This window comes from Pectinophora gossypiella, chromosome 1, assembly GCF_024362695.1.
Source record: "Pectinophora gossypiella chromosome 1, ilPecGoss1.1, whole genome shotgun sequence".
NCBI lineage: Eukaryota > Metazoa > Arthropoda > Insecta > Lepidoptera > Gelechiidae > Pectinophora > Pectinophora gossypiella.
Window position 1 is genome coordinate 4,384,989 of NC_065404.1, and position 18,993 is coordinate 4,403,981.

Below are 18,993 nucleotides of genomic sequence, written 5' to 3' on the forward strand. Positions count from 1 at the left end.
GTCAGGGGCCTTTGGCGGCTCAATAGTTACCCTCCACTTCACAATCCACACGACAAAAGAAGACTAAAGCACTAATTCGATTTTGTGAGTTTGAATGAATGTTTGGATAACATTAACAAGAAGGATATCCTTGTTACTGCGTACAGGTCAGCAGGATATCACATGGACACATATACATGGTGTGGGTGTGTACATACACCTCTGCTTACCCCTTCGGGGATGTCGGCGTGATGTTATGTTACGTTAAAGAGTTATTCTAGAAAATTGAGATCCAGTGGCTTAGTGGTTTGGTGGTGTTATAACTCTATAACTCTATGTTCAGGTTGGAGATGCTGAACGCAGTGGACCGGCTGCCGATATCCAACAAAACCTTAGTGCAGGAGAGCCGCTTCATCACCATCGTGGAGCGCTGGCTGAGTGCTGCTGACTGCCCGCCGCCTGAAGTGTTCCTAGACGAGGCTACTGGTATACACTATTACTATTCCCTCAATTTTTTTTGTTACGGCGTCTCTAACACCCTGTATACTTGGAGACCCACTCACTTACTGACATAATTGTTCAGCCAGGAGCATTGGGTACGGAGTATAGACCACGCTGCTCCAGTACGGGTTGGTGTAGGAATAAAAATAGTCCAAAATAAAATTTAATAAACACAACATGACCACTATTCACTTTTTACCCTTACAATGTTATAAAATGATTAAATAACACTATCAAGAAAAAAACATTTAAGAGGCTTCAGTCTCACGAGCTTCTTCGGACATATTATGCGGTCTCCGAAGCACAGTCTGGAGAAGCAGATCATCGTTGGGCAAATGGATGCCAAACGTGCGCGAGGAAGGGCACCTACGAGGTGGTCTGACATTCTGAAGAAGACGGTGGGCGGCAGCATACAGCGGACGGTCCACGCAGCATATAGCCGTACCGAGTGGAAAACCATAACCTGTGGTCGAGACCCTCAACAGTGAGGGAACCACGAACAAGAAGTCTCACGGGACTCCATAGTTTCCACAGCGATACAGAAATGACATACAAATAATCGTTTCTGTGCTTGCAGGTCTACCAGTAGACCTTCCCAACCGGCCCGCGCAAGACGCCGCGGCGGCAGACAAGAGTAAGGAGAATGCCGCCATGCTGGAGAAGATCAAGGACTTATCCACGCAGCTGCTAGAGAGATGGTCCAGTTTAAAGGTAACATACACATACATAACATAATGTAGCCTATATACGTCCCACTGCTGGGCAGAGGCCTCCCCTCAATCAGGAGGGGGCATGGAGCATACTCCACCACGCTGCTCCATTTCGGGTTGTTGGAGGTATTTTTACGGCTAAGGCTGCGTTTCCATTGATGCGGAGCTATGCGGAGATGAGCGGAGATGTGCAGGAATCGACCAATCACCGTGAGGGACAGAGTGACAGAGCGTCTTTGCTTTTCGCTCTCTCGAACGCTGTGATTGGTCAAATCCGCCAACGCCAACGCGGTGTTACCAACCTCATGCTCACACACATGGCTCATGTTAGTGACATCGTAACGAATACTAAGGGAAGGTTTCAGACCATGATTCGGAGTAAACATCAAGTGGAATTTTCTGTTGCAAAATTAATGACATTAGGTTTTTTTAAATTAATATTGCCAATTTGGTCAATGTACGTCCTTCTGGGTCTTCCTCTGCCATCCTTCGCTTTATATACCGCTTTCGTAACCCTATTATCCTTCATTTCTACGTGTCCAAACCAACTTAACGTTCCCTTCTCAATCTTAGTCACTAACGCAATGGGGACAACTATACTTGACTGCTTATTCACCATCCGTTCTAAAATTACAGGAAGTATTCAAGATCCCAAAGAAGGAGCGGATACAGCAGATGAAGGAACACGAACGTCAGGCCAATGTTGAGAGGCGAGCGGCCGACTCGAGCGGGTCACGGGACCGGGAGCGGCGCGACGAGCGGGAACGACGGGAAGAGCGTGACCGGGAACGTGAACGGGACCGGGACCGTGAACGGGAGCGTGAACGAGACCGCGAGAGAGACCGCGAGAGGGACAGGGACAGAGAGAGGGATAGGGACAGAGATCGCTACAGAGAAAGGGATCGGGATAGAGATGACAGGGATAGAAGAAAAAGAAGGAGCAGTCCCGATGGCCGGAGGAGCATCAGGTGAGACTTTAATATCATAAATGCGAAAGTAACCGTGTGTTTATCAGGCTTTCACACCTATAATATTGAACCGATTTTGATGAAATTACCAATACACAGATAGATTCGACCTTGGAATAGAATATAGGATAGCTTTTATGTTATTTATTGTTTATTGTTATGTTATACAGAGTGTTAGTGACATCGTAACTAATACTGAGGGGGTGATTCTGTGTTGATATCAAGTGGATTTTATTGTCGGAAAATTCGTGAAAATTTTTGTTTTTTATTAAATCATTTTCCGTTCCATACTTTTGCGACGGAACATTACACTTGATATCAACTCAGAATCATGGTCTGAATCATCCCTCAAAGTTTTCGTTACGATGTCACTAACACCTGTATAGATTGGTGCGGAGCGGAGAGTTACCATCGTTCATTACGCAGTATTATTTTGAGCATCTTACTAGCCACCAACGTAATTTTCATACGTTCTTTCTTTAGACTGAGCGAGCGCGTGTTAGCAGCGGTGCCTCCGATGAGCAAGGAGGAGCGGCGGCGCGCCTTCGCCGAAGCAGCCGCCGCGGCTGAGGAAAGTCGTCGGCAGAGGGAGCACTACCACTACTGGCCGCCCGACGGGTTTGCGCAGGTAATGTCTTGCGCAGATATATGGTAAGGCCGTATACAGAAAGAAAGCTGGAAACTTATGAAGCGCTTACCGGCGCTTGACAGCTCTGGTCCGTTGTACACAAAGGAAGCAGGTTGAGGCAGTTGTTTATTAATTTTTAATGGCTGGCCAGCGCGTGTTGAAGCTTGTCGGAACTTGTCGTCATCGTTCAGTGCTTATCGGCGCGCGCTCATATATTTTCCTGCGCGGGTCACTAGCGCTGTCAAGCGCTGTTAAGCGCTTATAAGTTTCCAGCTTTCTTTCTGTATACGGCCTAATGAAACACACAATATTTGTAACCTTGATATGGTCAAGTCGAGTAATGTATTTCTTATATTTTTGTCTCGCAAAAATCATTAAGAATCGGTTTTCTAAAGGCAAATAAAATTAAAGTAACACCAATGGTGCTGATTCCGGTACACACCATCTAATTTTATTTTATGTTATGCATGCCATTTTCTTATCCGCCGAAATGGAAAGGGACGTGCAATCGACAGGCATAAAATTTACGGAACACACGTCAATTTTACGCAGAAATTTAAAATACCCTTCCAAAATTTTATATTGGCCAGTACCCCGACATAATTAAGTTGACAGCACACGTCTAACGGATTGTATGCGCGAGATGCGTATTGTATTCGCCCGGGTTATTATTTTGAAAATTAACAGCTGTCAATCATCCGTCTCTTTCCTTTCGGCGAATAAGAAAATGACGGGTATAACTTATAAAATAAGGAGGTGTCTGCACGAATCATGGGCCATTAATTGATTAAAATAAAGTAAATATGAAAGAACTGACTCAATTGGTGAATATATTTAGATAATGAAATAATAGAACATATTTGTGAGAAAATATAGAATAATGTTTTTATACTCAAAGGTTGCCTTTTGTACTAAGTAAATATTTATTGTATTGTTTCGTTTTGTGCATTCAATATTTTGTATTGTTAATGTATTTGTTTGCAGATGTTCCCAGCGGGTATGGGCATGGGCATGCCCGGTGGTTTGGGCAGCAGTATACCCGGTGGTTTGGGCAGCAGTATACCCGGTGGTTTGGGCAACGGCATGCCCGGTGGTTTGGGCAGCGGCATCCCCGGTGGTTTGGGCAGCGGCATCCCCGGTGGTTTGGGCAATGGTATGCCCGGTGGTTTGGGCAGTGGGATGCCTGGTGGGCTAGGCAGTGGGATGCCTGGTGGGCTAGGCAGTGGCATGCCCGGCGGTCTAGGCGGAGGTCTGGGCAGTGGTATGCCTGGAAACATGGTTGTGGGCGAGGATTTCCCGCCGCAAGGCTTCTACCCGCCTTTCGCGCCGCCACACAACATGTGCTTGCCGCAGCACAAGTTAGTATTGCTCTTTATTTATATTTACATTTTCTTCGTGTACATTATTGTCGAGTTTAATTTGTCATCATGTCATAATAAAATGTTTTTTAATTTTGATCAGTGTCCGCCAGACTTTATTTTTAATTCCTACGTCACTCCAATGTATTTTTTTATGTTGACGTAAATATTTTATAACTACATAAAGTACTTTTGACGTAATTTTTAATATTTGATCATATTTGCTATGACGTGAATGACCAACTTCATCGACTCTGATGTCAGGGTTATTGAGCCGCCAAAGGCCCGTTTGTCATACATTTCTCATGAGTAATCTGTGTATTTCCACAGTATGGGCGTGATGAGTATGGGCGGGTACTCCATGGGCCAGCTGGGCGCGCTGGGCGGCGGGTTCATGTTCGGGCAGCAGCTGGGCTACCCGCCGCCCGCGCCCACCGCTCCCCTAGGCCCGCGACAGCCGGTCAGTATAACCACAGCATATATACAGGGTGTTAGTGACATCGTAACGAGTACTGAGGGGGGTGATTCAGACCATGATTCTGAGTTGATATCAAGTAGAATTACGAACAAATTATGAACGAATTATGAATTACGTACATCGGTATGTACGCGTACAACCAAATGGGGTGGAACCATCCACTGTAACGTTCTATGAACTACAAAAATTGTCACTATTCTGATGTTACTAAAATGTTCAAATGCACTGGGGCGTTAAAAACTAAAAGTCACTTTCAGAAGCACTAGTGATTTATTAAATTATCACAAAGAAACGTAAATAAAAGCATAACATATGCTCATGACTATACTCCCAATGAGGATACAACTGCCAATTTCTCCTTTCAGGTGTCGCTACTGTTGAGTGTTCTTAAATTTTGACAGTTCCATAGTATTTGAGTAAACAAGCATATTGTTTTATTTTTATTTTATTTATTTGGATAGGTATACCAACAGTACACATATTATAAAGTTATAAAATGCAAGTCTTAAATTAGTTTTTGTATATGTGCTCCAATTAAAGGTACACACAGCATTCATAATTACAAGAACAAAACGTATATATCTAGGTGTATATAATTATATATAAATAAATATGAATAAAACTTAAACAGAAATTAATTAAAACACAAAACAATGTTTAACAGAAATTAACTTCTAAATTAAAACAGCCATAAATCTTCTTAGTAAACATAAGAGTTAAAACTATTGTTTTGGTTATATAGAAAAATGAAAACTTAGTACATACATACATACATAAACTCACGCCCGTAATCCCTAATGGGGTGGGCAGAGCCACAAGTAATCAAAGACAACTTGCAGCCACTGTTGATACGATGTTGTAAGCTGGATATGATGAACCTTATGGTGATAAGGGATCAGCCTATCGCCCATAACATTAGTCCATCATGTTAGAGCACACAATCCCTCTGTCGGTTTTTACGACATGCCCGGGAAGACCAGCAGCTGAACGTTTTCTATGTCTAGCATAGAAGCTGCTTTTTCGTAAGTCATCACACAGACGGGGTCCACTCCACGTTGCTCCACATTTTATAGCAATTTATCACTAATATGCTGCGCCGTATGGAGAACTGTAAAAATTTTGGAACAACTCAGCAGTGCTGCCGCCTATATTTGAGCTTTTAGTTTTTATCCTATTGGGCTGGTCAGGTGCCCATCCATCGCAACATGAACCAAGTACCCACGAGTCGCCATACGTTTTTTTTTTTTTTGAAACAATATCAAACAAACCTTATATTTCAGCCGCCACAACCGCCACAACCACCAGAGGAGCCAGCGGAAGTAGTGTTACCGTCGATGTGGCGCAGCGCAGTGGACTCGCGCGGGCGCACCTACTACTACCACGTGAAGCTGCGACAGCCGCAGTGGTTGCCGCCCACGCCGCCGCAGTTCGAGCCCGGTCAGTATTGCAACCACACATGTCAACGACTCCACGATACCGCACTACTGTGGTGTCGTTTACAATTTTTTTTAGGTAACCACGACACTGCCGACTTGTGATGTCTCATCATCACCAGCCCGTTAACGTCCCCACTGCTGGGCCACGGGCCTTCCCTATGGATGGATAGGGAGATCGGAGCTTAAACCACCACGCGGGCCCAGTGCGGATTGGTGGTTATTAACGACTGCTAATGCAGCCGGGACCGACGGCTTAACGTGCCTTCCGAAGCACGGAGGAGCTCGAGATGAAAACTTTCTTTTTATGGGCACCCATCCTTTGACCGGCCTTTGCGAAAGTTGCTTCAACAATTGCAGACTGAGCGCGTTTACCGCTGCGCCACCGAGCTCCTCAAGTGATGTCTAATGTATATAAAAAAGGTGGTGTCAAACACAAAACAATTTCAAAAATATTTTATGTGCGCGGAATAAGTAATACATATACTACTTATTGATATTAGATTGTTAACTGCTGTCATAACAGGACACAAATAAACACAGGAACTTGCTTATTGTGGTGTGGTGTGGTTACCAAAAAAAATTGTAGACGACACCACAGTGGTGCGGTTTCGTGGTGTCGTTGGCAATATATGCAACCACAGATCATAGTAACATGGCCGCCACGGCCTCCGTGGCCCAGTGGTCGAGCGATGTGCTCACGATCCGTAGATCAGAAGGCACGTCGTGACGTTTGAGTGCAGCCATCTACATCAGACAAAAGAACGTCGGCGTGCAATTTCAAAATTCGAACATATAAACTAAACTGATAAATAAAAAATTAAAGCAACGGTCCGCATGCAGCTTTCACGATTCAAGTCTAGCTCAGACGCTGGTGGGGAGCGGAGAATTGCCATTCTATACGTAGTATTATTCCTTATACTACATTGATATATACAAAGGTATCTGATAGTGTTAGGAGGCGGTGGTAGCTCCGGTAACTAAAACTCCTTCGAGATGGTGTTTAAAGTGGACTGTAATGGATAAACTATGTAATGGATAGATTATTTATATAAGTTAAAAGACAAGAAAAACATGCCTCGTTTGCAAAGTCCATGCCGTAAGTCTGTAATATTGCCAGAGCAAATAATATTACACTAAAAAAATATATGACTGATAATAAATAAAAATAAATAAAAAAGTGTTTATTTCTTGTTTTAAGCAACATATAGTTATGAGGCAACCCCAGAAAGCAAGGTTAATGCTTGGATTGGGGATGTCTCGCTCTTACTGATAAAGAGATAAAGATTCTAACAGAGAGATAGATAAAATCTTGTATTTGTTTAATCTCTATTACCGCTGCTATTAGTTCTGTTCCCTACGCGTGACGCCCCAATCATCTTTAAATTTCGAATTACATTTGTAATTTCCAGAAGAGAGTTCGTCGGAAGAAGAGGAGGATAACCCAGCGGACAACATGATGCGGCTGCCGGCCATGGGGAAGCTTGTCGAAGGCGTCAACGGCATCTACGAAGGTGGGTTGTTTGATTTACATACATACAGTCATGAGCAATATAATGTACACACTTTAGGACTCTGTCGCGCTAACATATTTGACATTTAGTGAGACTTACAGTTTAGTTTGTCAAAAAAGTTAATGTGACATGGTACCAAAGTGTATACAATATTAATGCTCGTGACAGTACATACATACATAAACTCACACCTATTTCCCACCACGCCTATTTCACTGACTATGGAATTCCATTTGCTTCGATCCTGACTCACTTCTCTTGCTTCCTCCTTTTTCATCAATCGTTTCATACACGCACGCCGGTTCAGAGTAGATCGTACTGAACCTTTCTAAGGACATCTCCAATTTGGTCAATGTACGTCCTTCTAGGTCTTCATCTGCCAGCCCTACCACCAACCTTCGTTTTATATACTGCTTTCGTAATCCTATTATCCTTCATCCGCTCTATGTGTCCAAACTAATCTAACATTCCCTTCTCAATCTTAGTCACTATATCTTTTACACCACATCTCTCTCTTATCACACTGCTTCTCACTCTATCACTCAAGTTAACACCGCAGACGCTACGCAACTACCTCATTTCTACGGCATTAAACCTACTTTTATGCTTCTTCTGCCATATCCAACATTCGCTACCGTACTTCGGCGTAGGGACAAGTACTGACTGCATTGTGAACAGCCATCCTCGCATCTTGCGAGATCTTGTTTGATTTACTTATAGCACATTCATATCATCGCTTTATTTATAGTGAATACCACGTTAGCTCGTTTTTGAAAAACTGAATGAAACGTAACGCAAAGGTGTGTGAAAGAGAGCGACGAGTGAGCGAGAGAGAAGAGAGATTTGCGGAATGACAGGGAAATGGCGGACGGTTGTTTTTAAAGAGGAAAACGTAGAAGATTTTAAAAACGTTTTTAAATAAACAAAGTCAAAGAAATAATAATCGTTTCCTTCATGCCGTATCCCACAATAATAATAATAAAAAAAAAACAAAAAGTCAGCTCAGAATAATGGTCTGAATCGTCTCTCAAGTTTTCGTTACGATGTCACAAACACCTTGTATTATAAGTACTATCTTTCTTACAGTGATAAAGGAGCAGGCTAAGAATGGTCTCATCCCGGATCATGCGCTGGTGAGCATGAAGCCGCGCAAGCGACGCCCCGGCCTTGTCTCCGAAAGACCGATTAGTGTAAGTATCATCATTAAATAGGCGGCATCGTCCCGCTATTGGGTATACGAAAGACCGATTAGTGTAAGTAGCATTAGCCGGCATCGTCCCGCTATTGGGTATAGACCTCCATTTTGCACCGTTTGCTGAGCCAACGGGGGACTTTCCAATCGACGTTCCCCAAACACACAATAAATAAAGAGAAAAGAGATAAATGAGATGGCGTTGTTCATTTTTAACGTGATAATTACCTATTTTCTCATTACGGGAGGAAAACAATTATTCAAAAATGTAATGTAATAGCAGAAGCATATGTCAAACTAATTAATTAGAAGTATAAACGACGAAAAAACAACGTGTTTTTGGGGAACGCCGATTGCAAATTCCCTCATTTGATCCACAAGTTTCCCGCCGTTGCAACGATGTGCCTTTATAAAAAATACATACATACATAAACTCACGCCGGTAATCCCTAATGGGGTGGGCAGAGCCACAAGTAATCAAAGACAACTTGCAGCCACTGTTGATACGATGTCGTAAGCTGAAATAAAAAAAAAATCCTGTGTGTGTGTTATAAAAAATAATAATCCTGTTATGATTTTTTTCAACGTAACCTCGATTTCTTTCAATTCATTTCAATCCGGGTAAAACTGATATATCCTATTGCGTAGTTTTGTTAACAAAAATCATGCTCGGATGTGATTTTTCAATTCCTGAAAATGAATTCATTCATGTTAGGATCATAGATAATTGATATCGCGTGATTCCCAGGATTTGTGCCCGGTTAATGGCAATAGGCTTGCCCTCTATTACATATTATTGTATAGTGCTAAATTGTCCCTTTAGGATATTTCGGCAATAATAAATAAACTTTACGGCTCACCACCTATCACGTTGGTCAAACAGAAGGCTCGGTGAGGTGTGGGTACTTACATTTAGTTCATCTTGTATTGGATGTACCTCTTGACTAGCCTCAGTAGGATATAGTCGCGAGATTTTGTTAAATAAATTTTATATGGGACAGCCGCGAACAGAGGAGGACAAGTTGGCGGGCCGCATGGAGGTGAAGCGGTACAAGCAGACGAAGGAGAAGCTGCGCCGGCGCCGCGAGCGGCTGCTGCACCGCGTGCGCCAGCTGGCCGCGCGCCCGCGCTCGCACGCGCCGCACGACCGGGTGGGTGATACGGCATGGTTGTGTTGTAAAAGTTATTAGAATTGCGTTGATGTATTATTTTACACAGGATTTCTATCCTAAAATAGTCTCTGTGGTCCTGTGGTTCACCGGCTTGCTTCTGGACCGGGGAGCGCCGGTTTGAACCCCGAACATTTTATCTTGAGTGCAGGGGGGTTAAAATGGCCACATCGAAGCAATTCATCTACAAAAACAATATTGCAATTTGACATTTGCGCATGTAAAAGTAAATGCGCAATGCAAACAAATGTCAAATAGCAATATTGCTTTTTTAGATGAATGCTCCTTTTTCACTAACACAGTTGGCTTGACCATTATAGACGGCAATATGGCTCACCACCTATCACGTTGGTATAACAGAAAGTTCTATGAGGTAACAGAAAGTACCCACGGGTACTTAGTTCCTCTTTCGATGAATACTATCCATCATCGGGATACAGTCATGAGCTTATTATGTTATAATTATAATAATCAAGTAGGACACACAACAGCCATCCTCTACGAGATATCCGTACAATCGTCTGTGCTCATAACTAATCACCAACCTACCAACAGATCGAACTGGACTCCGAGTCAGACTCCGAGGTGGAGATAGAAGAATCTTCAGCACCCCCAGTGGTGGCCGCACCCCCGTCCCCACCCCCCGCTCCAGCCCCCGCTCCCGCCCCCGTCGACACGGAGGAAGCGGCGAGGAAGATCAAGGAGCAGTTCCGGAGCGCCATGGCTCGCGTCATGGTGCAACACCTCAACCCGTACCGGCATTCTGAGGCGAAGGCTGGACGGATCACTTGTACCGCTGATTTCAAGCATTTGGCTAGAAAGGTGAGTTATTGTCAACATTATTTTGAGAATTAGTCTTCTTCGTTGGTCTGATATGGATTTTACTGCATTTAAAAATATTCGAATCAGACGAAAGAACGTCGACGTTCGATTTCAAAATTCGAATATAACGACTGTATTTCCAAGCGCGGACCGTTGTTTTAAACTCATCATTATTATCAGCCGTACGACGCCCACTGCTGGGCTAAGGCCTCCCCCAAGGATTTCCACGACGATCGGTCCTGCGCTGCCCGCATCCAGCGGCTTCCCGTGACCTTAACCAGATCGTCGGTGCACCTTGTAGCGGGCCTAGCCACTGAGCGTCGTCCGGACCGGCGACCACGCGTCGCGTTTCTTTCTTTGAATTAAACTTAGCTCAGACGCTGGTGAGGGGCGGAGAGTTGCTCTATTGAGTTGTTCTATACCGTATTCTTATTCCTTAGGCATAGATGCCTTTGCCCAGCCGAATTGGAAATATAGTCGTGAGCTTCTGTTATCATCGAAAATTTGTACCTACAGCTAACACAATAAATGTCCACCCACAGTTGACCCACTTCGTGATGCTGAAGGAACTGAAGCACTGTCGGGCTGTCGAAGAGCTGATAGTCACCGACTCGGTGCGTTCCAAGGCCAAGATGTTTGTCAAGAAGTACATGGCGAAGTTCGGGCCGGTGTATCGGCGACCGCCTGAGGAGGCAGACTAGCGGCGAACCAATACTGCGCCAAGTAAGACTAACTAGATGAATAGTCAGAAAATACTATAGGTTCGACCTCCAAGAGACGTGGTTGGCGGTTGTAGATAGCGAGTTTTATACCAGCTTACTCGTGCCCAAAAAAACAATCAAATATAGTACATGTCCCTCAGGAATAACGTAGCTTTCTCCTAGTGAAAGAATTTTCAAAATCGATTCAGTAGTTCCACTGATATCTCCATATAAACAAACTCACAAAGTTTACATGTTTATAACATTGTAGATGTAGGCGAGTTTATCTATTAGCGAATCGTCACTCGTTTTTTTCACAAATATTTACAGTTGTGGTTTGGAAATATATCTAGTATGAAATATGGTATAAGAAAACCAGGTATGCTCAAAAGTGACAGCTAACATTTCAAGGTTAGCCCAGCTGACGTCATCCCACCCTGCGTTGCCATTTCGTAAAAAATAAATTACCCACGACCAATGTTTTTATATTTACTTTTAATTTTGAACTTTTAGTAAAAGATCTACTTACAGTTTTAATGATTTTTATACATGCGACAAGTAGTAGTAATTAAATACATTAGTCAGTAGTTCACTTAAATTTCAATAATAAAATTTACGTCCTTGGAATGTTGGAGATACCAATTTAATGGTAACACAGTGGTAACACTTACGTCGTCAAAGGCCTAGCAATGGCGGCTTGTCATAGGGTTGAGCATACCTGGCTTTCTTATACCATAGTACGAAATATGTGCACTGGTGTTTACACTCTCGGGTCGTCTCCAGCCATCTTCGGTTCTGGCGGAAATTCAGCCTCTACTGTAAGGACCAACGTAACTCATTTGTATCATAATAAGTATTTAAATCGAAAAAAAAATCTGCTTCGCCCGGGACTTGAACCCGCAACTCTTCATTTAGAAATAGCTAAGGTGTCATCTTTACGATGAGTTTAAATTTACATGTAACTAGAATTGTTGGTCTGAAAAGTAATATTAGTACTCAATATTATAGATAGATGTGATCGGCTTAATGATGATATATAGAGCGAAAAAATTTTCGCATGGACAGGATTAGGACCCGGTGGTGTAATGGTTAACACGCTCGTCGCGGCTTGAAAAGAGCTGTGGGTTTAAGTCTCAACCAAGTCAGATTTTTCTTTCGGTTGAAATTTTCTCTTTGTGAGTTTCCCTAAACACGGGTAAATGCTATAAAAACAAAAATCATCTGTAATATAATGAAATATTAAATCATGTTTGCCACGTCTCACATTATGTTATTGGATCTATAGTACTCTTGAACTAAAGTATAGAGCTGCAGGGAAAGGATTCTGTGGCTTTACTTGTCAAAACCCATAAGTAGAGCCACGAGAAAGAAGAGAAATGTATGCTAGTAAATCAAAGTTTCATAGTCACAATGTAATTTCATTTTTGAGAATAGAAACCTCTTTTTTTGCTTTTATGCTGTTCTGGGAGCAAAAACATAGAACACGTTCAGCTGCTTGTTTTCCCGGGCAATGTGGGTTTGTGTCCTCTAACATGATGGACTTATGTTATGGGCAATAGGCTGATCCCTTATCCCCCATAAGGTTCATCCTATCCAACTTACGACATCGTATCAACAGTGGCTGCAAGTTATCTTTGATTTTTTGTGGCTCTGTCCACCCCATTAGGGATTATGGGCGTGAGTTTGTTTTTTATAAATTGGTTGAATAAGGCTTTACATGTATGTTTTTATATTCTAAAAACTCAATCGAAGTTACGTAATGTTTGCACGGGAACGATTTTAATATCGAATATAAAGTTTTATTATACTTTATCTAGAATTTTCTTTGAGTAGATTTTAGGAGTTCACTATTGTGACTATGTACTTTTGAACATGAATAGAGCCCAGTTTACACTGTATTGTTTTGGAAGCATCTAGAAAATTATAAACAATTTTTAGTGTATTGCGCTTACCGCTAAATAAGGTGTAAACTGGTTTAAAACTCTGACCAGAACTGCTTCATTTCTAACTCAAATTGAAAAAATATATTCCAAATGTATTTATTCAAATTGCAGTTCATTTCTTTACCCCCATGGCATGGGTTATGTCATCGACAAATATCGAGGGCTTCGTCTGCTGTGTCTATCGAAGCCTGTTATTTGACGCATCTACGAAAGTAGTCTGTCTGGTCAAGTTTTATAAGAGGTAACTTAAGAATTGGATATAGCGGTTATTAGACTAGCCAATCCATCCAGCTCGATACTTCAAGGTCATGGGCTTTCGCATCGAAATCGGGAAAATGGACGCTATTAGACTCGCTTAAGATCGTGGTTACCATGGTTACGCCCACCAATTTACTATTAGACTATGCGATTCCGATCGCTGAGCCTGTCACCTTGACGCATCGGACACGATGAATTGTCTAATAACCGCTTATAGTATGCAACTGTAGTTTCTAAAGCAGAGTATTGGTCGTACTTGGCACAGTATTATTACCATAAATGTTGAAATAATCTGGCGGGTTGAAAATGCCACATCGAAGCAATACATCTAAAAAAGCAATTTGACATTTGCGCATATAAAAGTAAGTGCGCAATGAAAACAAACGTCAAATAGCTTTTTTAAACGCATTGCTGTGATGTGGCCTTTTTGACTCTCCTGAATTCCGCTGACTTGTCTTTGATGACGTCAGTGATGCTAGTAAGGTAAATGTACGTGTAATAGGCGCTGTCGCAGCGCAGCGGAGAAAAACCTATCTCAGGTTTCTGATTCTAAATCAATTTGCATCGACTGTTGTCGTGTGCACGGGTTTAGCTACCTACTAATGTAAGCTGAATGTTCAACTGATTGACAATTGTTTGGTGATATGTCCGCAAACGCAAGACACATTTTTCCGACTCGTGTATTTCGTGTTATTCTATACGTGTGTAAATATAGATACAAATATTTTAATTTTCTATACTTTAAGCATCTTCTCATTCAGTGTTTGTATTATATTATAACATCATATAATATTTTCCAAGAAATCATAAATGTATGTTTGAATTAAGTAGATTTTATGTTGAAGAACTAAATGCAAATTAAGGTATTTATTGATCTCTAGGTCGGTTATGAGAAAACCTAGTAGCTTTTTTATCACAGAAATGATTTAAACTCGAATATGGACTATGAATTTAAGTACAGTATTAATAAATAGTTAACGCGTAAATGTTTGCGAAACATAGCCGAGGAGTTAATAAGGCCACATTGCAGCAATTCATTTGAAAAGCAATATTGCTTGCAATTTGTTTTATATGCGCAAAAATTGCAATATTGCCTTTCAGATGATTGAGGATAAAACTAGAAGGTCAAATGTAGGCGACAGCACTGTTGAGTTGTTGAGTTGGTGTCCAGCTAAAATTCGTGATAAATTGCTATAAAATGTGGAGCAACGTGAAATGTATCCAGTCTGAAGGATGAGTTACGGAAAAGAAAGGCAGCCGGTTAGAAAACAGGCAGTTTTAATTGAAAATAAAGTTAAGCTAAGTTTTCCTCTTTCCGATCTTTAGCGAATAAATATAACACTATGATTTTGCAGAAACGCTGCGCAAAGAGTTATAGTGTAAAAATAGAATCAAAACAATTATGTTTGTTTACTCAAATACTATGGGGTAATGCCAAAATTTAAGAACATTCAGCAGTAGCGACACCTGATGGGAGAAATCAGCTTTTGTCCTCAATGTTTCAATGTGGCGTTTTTAGAGACCCAGGGTTATTAATGGAGCCACCTCAGTCATTTTCCTATACTGTGTAGATGTATTGACAGATGTCGAGTGTAAGTTTATATTAAGTGACAGTCATTATTGCTAAGCAGACTTACTGTTCACTAGTTTTCTGTGTATTCACTAGAGATGTAGTTAGTTATCGATGCGGAGTGTAACGTCTGCCGCGCGGGCGATGGTGTATTCTTAGTGTGACATGCATACAAAAGACGATTCACGCGGTATTATTCGTTGTACAATAACCACGTAGAACTAAACCAAACTATTGTTTCTACTAGCTTATGTCGCGCCCTGTGAGAAAATGTGTCTTGTTTTGAAATTATCATGATAAGTATATATCCATGTGATTTGGAAAGATTGTAAATATTGTACATACTGCGACGAATGGCGAGTGAGCGCCCTCAGTGCGATAGAGCGAGGACTATTTTTACTTTTATCCGAAGTCTGGTCTGAGAGAGACGGGTAGAGATTGTAAGCTTTGATTTAATTATAAGTTGGCGATGAGATCGAAGCCGTCGGAACAAATAAAATGTTATTTCTTTTAATAAATACTTGTTTTATTATTAATATTATTACTATTACAATTTTTGTTTTTATCCGAAGCACACCCTGGACATTTCATATATTATAACACCTCGTTTTAGAGACACTACACATTGACGTTATCGTACGCGTATCTCGTAATAAATAAAATAAAATAAAGTATCAGTGTGTGTGGCGTTTGGCGCGCCCATACGATTGATGCTAAAGTAAGATCGAGAGGGGGTGAGGTAAACCTAGCTCAGCCGTTGGTGGGGAGCGAAGGGTTGCCGTTCCATACGTGTGGTCTGATAGACGCGTAGAGATTGTAAGCTTTGGTTTAATTATAAGTAGTCTAAACAAATAAAATGTTATTTCTTCTAATACATACTTGTTTAATAATATTATTATTAGTAGTAAATAACACCACATTAATTAGTATTATAGGTATATTTATATCGGATCAAATCAAGGGTTAAATTCGTATTATTGGTAATATATTGTCTTGCACTTCTTAAGATTCTCTGCTAACTCCTGGCATACGCTGTTCTGCTGCAATTTCGGACACGCCTGCGAAAATATACGGAAAATTTTACAATTGATCTTTAATGACCAGGAAAAAAAATAATGACCAGGTTTGATTTAACATATTCGTATGATTTTTACTCTACTACGGCGAAGTAAAAAGAAGGGTTATGTATTTGATCGCTGTGTAATAGGTGTGTGTAGACGTTATGTACCCTACTACCTTCCAAGTTTTAAACCACTACAGAATTTAAAAAATATATATTTTTTTGACATATTTACGACGACATAATTGACCCGAAGTATTTGACATTGAAAGCGTCTCGCGAATCTGGACGATTAGGTTGTTGCCAACTTTATGAACATGCAAGTTGTGCCGATGTTTTTGGTTACTTAGAGTGTTACTATCTACACGGACACCTTGAACGTCCCTAATTATTGGACATTTTGGATATTGCTAACTATACAATGGCCTCGATTCCTGCAGACAGCTCTTAATTTTACTTTAAGTTATACCTGTCATCTTCTTATTCCCCGAAAAGGAAAGAGACGGATGATTGACAGTCGTAAATTTTAGGAAGAATGAGTAAATGAATGAATAACCTGGGCGAATCAAAAAAATATCTCGCTGGTATGCAAACCGTTTGACGTGTGCTGTCAACTTAATTCTGTCGGGTTATTGGCCGATGTAAAATGTTTAGACGGTTGTAGATTTCTGCTTAAAATTGACGTATGTACCATAAATTTTAAGCTTGTCGATTACCCGTCCCTTTCCTTTTCGGCGGATAAGAAAATGACAGATATAACTTAAAATAAAATTGGATGGCGTCTGCAGGAATTAGCACCAATGTATACCTTGACTTTTACTATTTGCTTCTGACTGTACCTATTGATTTTGTTATTAATATGTTTTTTTAAGATTTTATCTTATTAATCTTTTTTTCTTTTATTTTTTATCTTATTTTGTTTTTTGTTTGTTTTTTTTTTAACCTAAATAAAGATTCTATCTATCTATCTATTTTGGTTACTACATACGACCACGGTTATCTTTTGAACATCAATAATATATCTACTTACCATGGTAGAAGTAAGAAAGTAGCAAGCCTGGTATTTCGTGGTTTCACACGGGATACTTGGCAGCAGATGTTCATACTTCCCTTTAACACACTTGTTGAGCACAGCATCTACCATAGGTTTGACGACTGGCAAATGTTGAGCTATCGTTTGAAGTACGGAACTCGCCTTCTGGTGGTCGATTTGTCCGTTATTCATAAAGCCGCTCTTTGTCATTTGACAGTGGGACATGTCGCACTGCGAATCATATTTTAAAGTACTTTGTCCAATGAATATATTCAAAAGTAAAGTTGGTACGTTAAAATATATACACAAAACCCATAACATTAGTAAGTCGGTCTTGTCTGTTAATCTGGGTTTGTTGTTGTATAATAAATAAATAAATAATCAGGAGACCCAACTCATATTCACAAGATTATAGATGACGATGCTTGCATTTATACTCGAAAACATAGATAAAATAAGCAATAAGGCCGCCTATTGTGCTTATTTTTGTTCGTATGTATATATCCTGTGTATATGTTTTGTGCAATAAAGAATAATTGATTGATTGATAAAATATGCATATTATGTCTGTTGTAAGTCTATTGGGAAGGAAATTCCCAGTAGTTCAACTGGTAAGACTACTGGGAATAGGTCGCCTTATTAACCCCTTCAGTATACTGTCCCTCTGATAGGCACAGGTCTTCAATTAACCGGAGGGGATGTGGAACATACTCCACCACAAATTTGCGTCATAGTTTTTTAATAGCTCGAAGAAGTCTTAGATTTGACTTAACGACTACTAACTATGATATTATTTCTTCATAGATACCGTCCACTGTTTGGCTGACCGAAATCCGCAGTAATCATCCGCTTTTAATGCCGCCTCGTCCATTTTACTTGTAATTTCACAGCAAAAGCTTTTTATGATCTGTAAAAAATACAAATCCGACCAATTACTTTTACTTTATAAAAGATGCACAGGGGGTTAAAAAGGCCACACAATAATCTGAAACCTGACAGAGGGCAACAGTAACTGTCAGTACTATTCAGAGGCAGAGGACAGGAGTCCTAGTACGGCTTTGAAATAGCCTATTCTGGGCGCCATCCCACTCGCGTCAGACAGAGGACTGCTGGGCGGATGGCAAGAGGGACTCTACTGCCCTATTGTTCAATGAAAAAGCAGCATGGAGAATGCTACACCGACAAGAGGGTGGCTCTTAAATTAGTGATGTGATGCGACCGAATGGCACACTATGTGAGTATATTTTTTATGTTTTTTATTTTACCTCGGGCTGGAACGCTTTTAGGCACGCTTGCTCAGCATCGTCATCTCGAGCTTGCCCCTATAAAAACGTACTTAACTGATAAATATTATGTTTTCTCGCACACAAGGTGTTGTAAAATAGTGTTATTGAAATCACTCGCGTGAATGACCGCGTCTTATAAGAAACTTAAGGATTATGCGTCTAGTGGAATGGTAACAAATATAAATAGATATATCTACCTAAATGATCAACTGAGCCAAGTCAAAAGTTGAATCGTAGAATCAGACTGCATGTAAGCTGTATGTATAGAATGGAAAATAATTTGAAAAAACAAAAAGAAACATGAACTTTGCGGCGGAAAATTCAACATAATATTGACTGCTTCTTTTCCCCGGCTATACAGGTTGTGAGAAGCTGCAGTAGTTTTAGGCG

General features: G+C 40.9%; 1 protein-coding gene across 2 annotated transcripts in view; it reads left to right on the forward strand.

Annotated features, from left to right (window-relative positions):
- LOC126381791 (probable histone-lysine N-methyltransferase CG1716) overlaps positions 1-18,993 on the forward strand; it is a 35,836-nt gene that overhangs the window by 8,730 nt on the left and 8,113 nt on the right. Inside the window, exons 8-19 of one of the 2 annotated variants that reach the window (XM_050031288.1) lie at positions 323-465; positions 1,058-1,191; positions 1,827-2,158; positions 2,642-2,786; positions 3,771-4,144; positions 4,475-4,604; positions 5,903-6,059; positions 7,468-7,569; positions 8,656-8,759; positions 9,763-9,912; positions 10,486-10,752; positions 11,295-11,475. In XM_050031288.1, coding sequence (XP_049887245.1) covers positions 323-465; positions 1,058-1,191; positions 1,827-2,158; positions 2,642-2,786; positions 3,771-4,144; positions 4,475-4,604; positions 5,903-6,059; positions 7,468-7,569; positions 8,656-8,759; positions 9,763-9,912; positions 10,486-10,752; positions 11,295-11,453 — 2,197 coding nt within the window. In that variant the 3' untranslated portion in view covers positions 11,454-11,475. Of the gene's footprint in view, positions 1-322; positions 466-1,057; positions 1,192-1,826; positions 2,159-2,641; positions 2,787-3,770; positions 4,145-4,474; positions 4,605-5,902; positions 6,060-7,467; positions 7,570-8,655; positions 8,760-9,762; positions 9,913-10,485; positions 10,753-11,294; positions 11,589-18,993 lie in introns of those variants that run through there. The other variant, XM_050031279.1, reaches the window with a different exon arrangement.